We start from the raw sequence: 10,047 nt of genomic DNA, 5'->3' as shown, positions 1-10,047 counted from the left end.
ATTCTAAATGCCATTCCTGAGGTGTTGGAAAAAGTCCCACTCAAAAATTCCCAATATTTTGACATTTGGACAATTTTGCCCCTGGTCCAATTCAGCTGTCCAGTTGAAAAGTGACTTTTTGCCTTGGCCATTTTTGAACAAATCCAATGATGCACCCTCAAAGTACATGTCAAATGGAGTTTGTGCATATAAAGAACTTGCAATTTGGACAAACCATGTGGAAGTTATGGCCTCCTGATTACGGTCTTTTCTGAAATTCAATGAGCCATATTTTGCAAACCGTACATTGGATTTTCAAGTTCTTGGACTTTTTGGAAAGGTGAGAACAAGATCTACATCTGTCATGTTGAACAATTTTTCATTTGAAGCTTCCTTGGACTTCTGTTTTTGAGGTCAAAAACTTTCCATTTTTGGAAACTTCAGCTACAAGTCACTTTCCATTTTTGGCAGTTTTTGTCCTGACTTGATTTTCTTCATTTTTAAGCTTTGCAATGTCATTCAACACTTGTTCCAACATGAATGAAGTGTGTCTGACTTGTTTCCACCTCCAAATCCACCAGATCATGTACAGTTGACCACAGTTGACTTTTCATCTGATAGATGAATCTGGCAATGCATAGATCAAACTGAGCTCCAATCTCCAACTGAAATGGCTCAAGGGTGAAACCCTAGCCTTACTAAGCACAATATAATCACAAAATGAACCCCATAATCATCAGAAACCTCATCTCCTGATCCAGCCCTGATTGGCCCAATGCAACTGATTAGGGTTGACCAGTGGTCAAAACCCTAATCTCAAGGAATGAGCTTCAATCTTCTGATGACATCCAATCATGATGATGATGATGCATCAATTCAAACAAGATGAAGACCAATACCCTTGGAGATCATAAAACCCTAATTCACAGCCCAATCCTCAGATGGCCATGATCAATCAATAAAACCCTGGCTTGCACCTTCTGACTTCCTATCTCCTGATTAAGACTTGGGAAGATGGCTTGCACACTGTAACCACATGATATGCAATATGCAATGCCTAATGACCTAAAATGATATGTAATATGTTAAATGCTAGTCCCAAGAGAGGAGGGCAAATTTTGAGGTGTTACAGTATGTTTATATGTTGATGATATACTGTTGATTGGAAGTTCTGAACAGGAGATAGCCAAGTTCAAGAAAGTTCTGATGAATGAATTCGAAATGACTGATCTAGGCAAAATGACATACTTTCTAGGGATGGAATTCAGATACTCTGAGAAAGGTATTATTTTGCATCAGCTCAAGTATGAATTAGAACTTCTGAAGAGATTTGATCTGAAGAATTGTAAGATTGCTGTCACACCTTCTGATACAAATCAGAAACTGGATTCTGACTCTGATGGAAAGGATGTGGACGCTACAACCTTCAAACAGTTGGTTGGTTCTCTGAGGTATTTGTGCAATACCAGACCTGATATTTGCTATTCAGTTGGGATGGTTAGTAGGTTCATGAGTAAACCTAAGTGGTCCCATTACCAAGCTGCTGTCAGGATTCTGAGGTATATCAAGGGAACTTTGAAGTATAGAGTATTATTTCCTTCTGGAAGAAAGGATGAGTCAGAACTTCTGAGTTATTCAGATTCTGATTGGTGTGGAGACAGAGTTGACAGAAGAAGTACGTCTGGGTACTTATTCAAATTTCTGGGAGGTCCCATTTCTTGGTGTTCCAAGAAGCAACCTGTTGTGGCGTTGTCAACTTGTGAAGCTGAATATATTGCAGGTGCTGTTACTGCATGCCAAGCTGTGTGGATTCTGAATCTATTGCAAGATCTGAAGATTAAAGTAAACAAACCTCTGAAGCTGATGATTGACAACAAGTCTGCAATCAATCTTGCCAGAAATCCAGTGTTGCATGGAAGAAGCAAGCACATTGAGACCAAGTATCATTTTCTGAGACATCAAGTTTAGAGGGGAGTGTTAGAAGTTGTACACTGCAGCACTCAGAAACAGTTGGCAGATGTTCTGACGAAAGCTATCAAGACTGATCAATTTCTCAGATTAAGGGATGGAATTGGTGTTACAAGTTTTGATGGAATATGAATTAAGGGATGGTATTAGAAGTAATTCATATTTATTAGTTGTACTATTTTCTTAGCCCCTAAGTTTGTTAGAGGGTATTTTAGTATTTTATCCTATTCTAGTAACCCTAGTTTTAGCTTATAAATAGGGTGACAATCATTGTAACTTTTATCATGTTTTGTAGCCGTCATTCTCTTAATAGAATATTTCCGTTCATTATTCATTCTACCTTTGCACCAACAACTACTACTTCCGCTTCAAGCTTTCTCAATTCACAACCTCATTCTCCAACGAATTCACCATGGTAATTGACGAATATGAAACCCTAACCTACAACAAACTCTTCCAATCCGTCGAGCTTTACCTACATCCTGACATCGCTCAACACCTTAAGCGATTCAAAACCGTAATGCGACCTAAGGAGCATAATGTCTCCATCGTAATCGATCGCAACGAAGAAATCCTCCACAAGTTCAAAGGCGTTGATTTCAAATGGAGATTAATCATACAAGCGATTCCGCCAACGTACATTAGAAGATCTGGAGGAAGTAACGAACATCACACCATGGTGAAATCAAGTGTTCGTTGCTTTGAGGTAAGGTTTCATAAGAATCACAGAGACATGGCTTTATCTGAGTACTTTCCATTTGTAATGGAAAAAGCTAAAGAAGTTCAAGAGGAACAGAAGACACCGAAGCTTTTCACTCTCACGAACGATAGAGTGTTGAAAAGATTCGGAGATATGTGGCAATCTGTGGCTCTCGATCATCCTGCTACATTTGAGTCATTAGCGATGGATTCTGAGTTGAGGAATATGATACTTGATGATTTGGATCTCTTTCTGGAGCGTAAGGAGTTCTATAAGAGGGTTGGTAAACCTTGAAAAAGAGGTTATTTGTTGTATGGTCCACCAGGGTGTGGAAAATCAAGTTTGATTGCTGCTATGGCTAATTACGTTAATTTCGATATTTATGATTTGCAATTAGGTGATGTTCTGCATAATGCCGAGCTTAGGAGTTTGTTGATGTCAACACGGAATCGTTCTATACTTGTTGTTGAGGATATTGATTGTACTCTTCAGCTTCATAACCGTCTTGCATTTAGAGTTCCTCCTTGGCTTGCTGATAAGCCTCCGGTAATTTTTCTCTTTCAATTAAGTTTATCAATTTTGGATCAGAATGCAATAAAATTAGTATTTCATTACTTAAATTGCATGCTATAGTTTAGATTGGAATAGAAGAAAATAAAATGCTATTTAAGGTAAACATCTTCATTAATTGTTGAATAAGAGTTTATCTTAAACTAAAATTGCAATGTCGGCTAATCTCCACTCAACTGGTAGAAGTCGATATTGCTAGATTGAACGCCATCACCAGGGTTCGAACCTAGATATTCATGGTTGTGTGTGTGAGTTTCTAGTGGTTATTACCACTTGAGGCAAAAAAAAATTGCATTATACTATGAATGCATCAAAATACAGCTAGTGATAAGTTTCTTGGTAAACAAACTTAATGTTACTATAGTCTTATGGTCTTTAATGTGTTTTTGTAATGTATGTTATGTTAATTGCAGGTGACTTTATCAGGAATCCTCAATCTCATTGATGGTTTATGGTCTAGCTGTGGGGAAGAGAGGATCATAGTGTTCACTACCAATCACATAGACAAATTGGACCCTGCTCTGCTGCGGCCAGGGCGCATGGATGTACACATCTCTTTGTCTTACTGCAGCCCGCGTGGGTTCAGAGAGCTGGCTTTGAATTACCTTATGATGAAAGAGCACCCACTTTTTGTTGAGGATGACAAGTTGCTGGAGAAGGCCAAGATCACTCCTGCAGAGGTGGGTGAGCATTTTTTACAGAATGAAGACCCTGAAACTGCAATAAGAAGCTTGGTTGAGCTTCTTGAAAAGATGGGACGAAATCATTGTGAAAATAAAGCTATCAAAGATGTCACCACTGATTCATTTAAAGCCTTTGGTTTTGAAACTGAAGGTTGATAAGGGAAAAATAGTAGAACTAGAGTTGAAAGATTGATATGTGTTGAGATGGGGCATAAAACGAAGAAGCGTGCCTGACTATGGTCTTCTTTGAATTTGAATGTTGCTAGCAATTTTTCATTTTCTTACAGAACTTTTGAAAAGACTCATAGCAAGTTCGTTACTAATTGAGAGTAAACTAATTTTCAACTCTCTAAATAGTGTGGCTCAATTCACACATAGCGAAGTCTCATGTCTTCATGAGTTTCATACTTTACCCATGAATATAAACGAATACTTGTTGAAAGAAGTAGTATGCTTTTAACTTTTTGCTCTACGATGCTTTGGATGTAGTTGATTTTCTATTTTCTATATAACATAGTAATTTTTTAAATCAGTTTGTTGAAATCAACTATGTTAATTTGTAGAGACATTTAATTGCACAAGAAGTGAGTTGAAATTTGCAATATTTTAGTTAAAGGGTTAAATTATGGTGATTAGACTAATAGACAAAATATATATATATATATATATATATATATATATATATATATATATATATATATATATATATATATATATATATATATATATATATATATATATATATATATATATATATATATATATATATATATATATCTTTTTAATCAAGTGATATTTGTTTACAAAAAAAACCCAAATTTAAATTTTAATAGAATAATCCTCCATTAGACTTTTTATTTTTATTTTTTATTAAGAGGGCCTAAGCCCAAAACAAAAATTAAACAAAACAAACATGTCGGGTGTAAATCCCATCAATATCATTAATGATAAATTGCAATAATTCAATTGGACAATCATCATAAATTTGCAAAAGTTTGCAAATCAAGTTCGCGGTTAAGGCTGATTCTTACAATGGCTTTTGTGCAAACGTTGGCTTCTCGATAAATATGAACAATTTAAACCTCCCAGACTTCATTGATCCACCTTCTGATTTGTTGGATAAGCTCCCAACCTACGCCTAACTGTGGTATATTACTCTTCATTGCTTCTATAGAAATTTTGTTATCTGTTTGAAACTTTACATGCTTGTAGACTTTTACGAATGCTAGCTTGAGGCCCTCCAAAAATACCCCACAGTTCTACAACATCAATACTGTTGGAATTAGATCCAAAACTTTGAGTAATTCCCACTTGTTCTTCACTCTTCACTCGAGTGAATCAACCAACCTTAGTTGCAAGATTGTATCACTGCACAATGATGATGAAAACAAGAAAAGAAAATTGAATAAGAAAGAAGATTAGGATTTGACGGAAAATGGGGAAGAAGATGATTTCTGCAGAGTCTCTCTGCCCATAGTCTGTAGATAATCTCGTTAATTTTACAACTGCAAGTGATTACAAGATTGTTATGAAAGAGAGGTTACTCTATCTATTTTTAATTGAGCTAGCTTGCTCCCTAAGCTAAAACCTAAAAATTACAAAGACCCAAAATATCTATTTTGGTCTAACTCGAAATCCTGTGTCAAGCTTCAACACTTTGACATCTAATACAACTCGGCTCACACTATCTGTTTCGACACATCCTTGTTTCTGTCGAGCACTACCTGCTTCGACACAAAGAATTACAATTCAACAAATACTACAAACACCTGTTGAATCGTAATTCCTTGTGTCGAAGTAGGTTGCTTGACAGGAACAAGAAAGTGTCGAACCACCTAGTGTGTTGAGTTGTGTTAGTGTGTCGAAGTGTCGAAGCATATTGCTTCACACAGGATTTCGACTTAGGTCTATTTTAGTAGTGTTAGCTATTTTGGGCTTTTATAGTTTTGGGTTTTGCCTTGAGGTCCAAGTTAACCTAAATCTATAAATAGAGGGAGTAACCCTTATTTTTGTAATGAAGTGAATAGAATATTCATAACATTGTAATTCACAATATTTTACAGTTGCAAAATGAATAAGAAGTTTTCCACAGTTTGTGGACAGAGAGAAACTCTGCAGAATTTTATTACTCTTCTCTTTCATCGTTCTTTACACTCTTTCTTTATTCATTGTTTTTCTCTTCGTTGTTATTGTGTGGGTGATAACAATCTTGTTCATCAAGATTGATTAAAATTCTCCATAGGTTTTGGGGGATTTCCAACATTTGGTATCAAGAGCTCCAGTTTAATTGATTCGTGGGAAGAAACTCACCATGGCAACGAATCATCCAAACAGGTATTTTCCAGCAAATCTTCCTATTCTTAAGAACAACAATTATGAGAATTGGTGCAAGTAGATAAAGGTTGTGTTCTGTTATCAAGATCTTTGGGATCTTATGAAGGAAGAAGACGTGATAGATCAAGAAAAGGTTGCACATAAAGAATTAAAGAAGAAAGATTATAAATCTCTCTTTATAATCCATCAATGTGTTGATGCAGATAAATTTGAAAAGGTTAGTGATGCAAAGTCAACGAAAGGAGCATGGGAAATTCTGGAGAAATCGTTTGGAGGTGCGAAGAAGGTGAAAAAGGTGAGGTTACAAACTCACTAAAGAACATATGAATCGCTTCAGATGGAAGACAATGAAAGCATAACTGATTTCTTCACCAAGGTTACGAAACTGGTGAATCAAATGAAGATATGTGGAGAAGTGTTAACATCAAGTTCTGTTGTTGGAAAGATCTCGAGGTCGTTGGCTCCAAAGCTCGACCACGTGGTAGTAGCCATAGAAGAATAGAAAGATTTGTCAAAGCTGACAAAGGAAGAGCTTCAAGGGACGCTTGAATCTCATGAACAAAGAATGACTGAAAGAGCTGCAGGAAGGTCGAAGAGTGATATGACTTTGCAGGCTCAATCAGCAAAAGAAAGAAAAGGCAAAGGAAGCTGGAATGGCAACAAAGGCAGAGGAGGATACAACAATTCGACTGGTCGAAATTAACAAGAATGAAACTGGTCGAATCAGAGAAAACCCTAGAACCAAGGCAACCAAAGAGGTGGTGTTGCAGGTAGAGGAAAAAGTGGTGGTCAAAAGCCAGACAAGAGTCACATTCAGTGTTACAATTGTCAAAAGTATGGTCACTATTCTAGCATTGTCAAGAAAAGCAGAAGAATCAAGAAACTTATGCAAAGCTGGCGAAACATGAAGAAGAAGAGACGTTGATGATGGTTACAACAAAAGATGAAGAGAGAATCAAGGACCAGTGGTACTTGGACTCAGGATGCTCATCACACATGTCTGGAAGGAAAGATTGGTTTGTCAACATAAAGTCCTCAATAAAGAAAATGGTGAAATTTGCAAACAACAACACTCTAGCAGTTGAAGGTGTTGGTGATGTTCTGATTATGAGGAAAGATGGCAAGAGGTCAGTAATTTCAAATGTGTTATACATACCAGGCATGAAGAGAAATTTGCTCAGCATAGGGCAGTTAGTCGAAAAGAACTACAAGGTGTTGATCAAAGACAAGATGATGAGAGTTCTCGACTCAAATGGAAGGTTGATCTTGAAGGCTCAAATGTCTCAAAATAGAACCTTCAAGATTGAACTAAATGTGATGAAGCATAAGTGCCTTGCAACAGCAGCCAACAGAGATGAATGGATATGGCATTATAGACTTAGTCATCTTAATTTCAAAGACATCATAGATTTGAAGAGAAGAAATATGGTTTCAGGATGACCAGAAATCGACATTCCAAACGAAGTGTGTGAAGAATGTGTGCAGGTGAAGCAGCATAAGAACAACTTCAGTAAGGATGCAGGAAGCAGGTCGAAGGCAATTCTTGAAGTCATATACTCTGATGTATGTGGTCCTCTCCGGGTGGATTCGATTAGAGGTAACAAATAATTGGTTACATTCATAGATGATTTCAATCAAAAACTGTGGTCTTACCTGATCAAGAAGAAAAGTGAAGTGATCAAGGTATTTGCCAAGTTTAAATCTATGGTCGAAAGATAGAGCAGTCGAAAGATCAAGATTTTGAGGATTGATGGTGATGGAGAATATGTGCCGAAACACTTCGATGCAATATGTGTGAAAGAAGGGATTGTGCATGAGGTGGTGCCACCCTACACTCCACAACAGAATGAAGTCGCATAAAGGAAGAATATAATTGTTAATACCTTATGATTGGCATTAATTTTAGTAAAACAAATAATGTAATCACCTCTGTTGTTTTAATATGTTGGGTTGAAGAAATTCAACATCTGGACCAACATGTCTTGTACGATGTCACGACATCAGGTCTGTGACATCGCACTTGTGTAGAAAACTGAATTAATTAATTCAGTATATATTCTGGGATCAGCAAGGATATCTGGTGAATATCCTAACTCCCATGTGGAGGTCTTGAAGACTCAATCAGAATATATATAGGCTCTAAATATGGAGATATATATGGAGAGAGTTAGGAACTTGAAGACCTTGTTTGTAGCAGAATTTTTCTGCTGAAGTTGTAACAGCAAAGAACAAGTCTGCTATGACTTCTGAAGGCCCAAATCCAGTTGGGTGATTAGGTTATAAATAGCTGATTGTAATCTAGTCTTTGTAAGCCTCTTAGAATGAATTTTTAGGGGTGTGTGTGAGGTAAACCTCCCAACTTGTGAGAAGGTTACCATATGTTTCTCAGTGGTAAAAGCTGAGAGTTTTGTAACTCAAAGCCTGTAGGCAAGAGTGATTTTGTTCTTGAATGAAGCTGTGAAGCAAGTTCAAGGTGTGTTAACATTACATTGTATTTGTAGTGATAGGAATGGAAACTGGAGGTTTCTATCTAGGAGTTCCTAGGTATAGATTGCATTGGGTAGGGATTAAGTGAAGAGTTGTAAACGGGGGAGTTTAACTCTGAATTAATACTGCTGATAGTGAATCTTCTTCCTGGCTTGGTATGCCCCTAGATGTAGGTCATGTTGGACTGAACTGGGTTAACAATTTCCTGTGTTTGTTTTCCTTCTGCATGTGTTTTTGTTACTGTCATAACTCAGCTGGTTGTCCAGTCAGCTTATCAAGATGATAACAGACCTGGTATATAGCCTTCTGTTTGAATGTCAATCAGAATGTTGTAACATTCATCAGTGACAGTGTATACTGAACAATAAGCAGGTTAGGTTCAGTTCAGTATTTATTTAAGTCTGTTCTCTTCCAGGATAACAGACCTGGCCGAGTGATCATTGTGAAACTGTTAAACTGGATGTTTTGACAGTTGATACTGAAGGCTGATACTGAAGTAGAGACTAGTTGATCGTTTACAGTACTGCAAACTTAGCACAGTACGTTTCCAGGAACATAACAGAACCAGCATATGTTCTGGCTGTTGAACTGAATGTTGTGACATTCATTCCCAACAGCATGTGCTAAAGTGTAGGTTAATTGGTTTTTCTGTTTCAGTATTTTTCTCAGGCTATTCTTCAGGGATTCAACAGCTGAGCTAAAATCCAGGAAACCAACTACCAACCTACAATTAATGAACCTAACAAATGGCCTAGTTGTTAGCAATCTAATAAGTGGTAATTAGATTAATGTGTTCATTCAGGGAATACATGTAAAAGACAAACACACTGGAACAATGTAATAGATGATGTCCAAAATCAACAGTAAGACATCCTGTTGATAACTGTGTAAGAAAACAACAGAAGTGAGAACTAGGATAGATCTCTATTGAGTCCTTCTTCCTGATGCACTGAACCAGGTGTTCATCCATTCTAGGGTGAAATAGAATGAGATGTCGTGACATCTGTGAACGTGTGCATATTAGCACAGGGGTTAATAACTGTCTTGCTGTATTAATTACAAGGTTAGATCAGATGTCATGACTTGGAGTAGAACATCTGAATTCTGACTACACCAGAATTTCAATTGGTATCAGAGCAGGCATCCTGTTCTGCTTCTGGATGAGATCCATGGGTGATACTTTCTGGTATATTGCAAGAAGTTATGTTGGAACTAGTGGAAGGTTCTGTAATTTCCTTGAATGGTCCCTTGAAGTAGGTGGATGGACTGTTCATGACAGGAATGATGTGTATCTGTATCTGGAGGTTGGCAATTGGCCTTTGGATG

At 37.1% G+C, this 10,047-nt stretch overlaps 2 protein-coding genes across 2 annotated transcripts; both read left to right on the top strand.

The window, feature by feature from the left end:
• Window positions 1-2,327: 2,327 nt before the first annotated feature.
• LOC127105832 (AAA-ATPase At5g17760) lies at window positions 2,328-4,227 on the top strand. Its single transcript, XM_051043045.1, has 2 exons — window positions 2,328-3,193; window positions 3,631-4,227. The coding sequence occupies exons 1-2, from the start codon at window positions 3,002-3,004 to the stop codon at window positions 4,054-4,056; spliced, it is 618 nt and encodes a 205-aa protein (XP_050899002.1). The 5' UTR covers window positions 2,328-3,001; the 3' UTR covers window positions 4,057-4,227.
• Window positions 2,360-2,941, top strand: LOC127103467 (protein HYPER-SENSITIVITY-RELATED 4). The gene has a single exon (XM_051040722.1). The coding sequence runs from the start codon at window positions 2,360-2,362 to the stop codon at window positions 2,939-2,941; it is 582 nt and encodes a 193-aa protein (XP_050896679.1).
• Window positions 4,228-10,047: the final 5,820 nt, after the last annotated feature.

Source organism: Lathyrus oleraceus, chromosome 7, assembly GCF_024323335.1.
Source record: "Lathyrus oleraceus cultivar Zhongwan6 chromosome 7, CAAS_Psat_ZW6_1.0, whole genome shotgun sequence".
In the NCBI taxonomy this organism is placed as follows: Eukaryota; Viridiplantae; Streptophyta; class Magnoliopsida; order Fabales; family Fabaceae; genus Lathyrus; species Lathyrus oleraceus.
The sequence above is the reverse complement of the archived record's forward strand: the minus strand, read 5'-3'. Positions and strand labels throughout refer to the sequence as shown.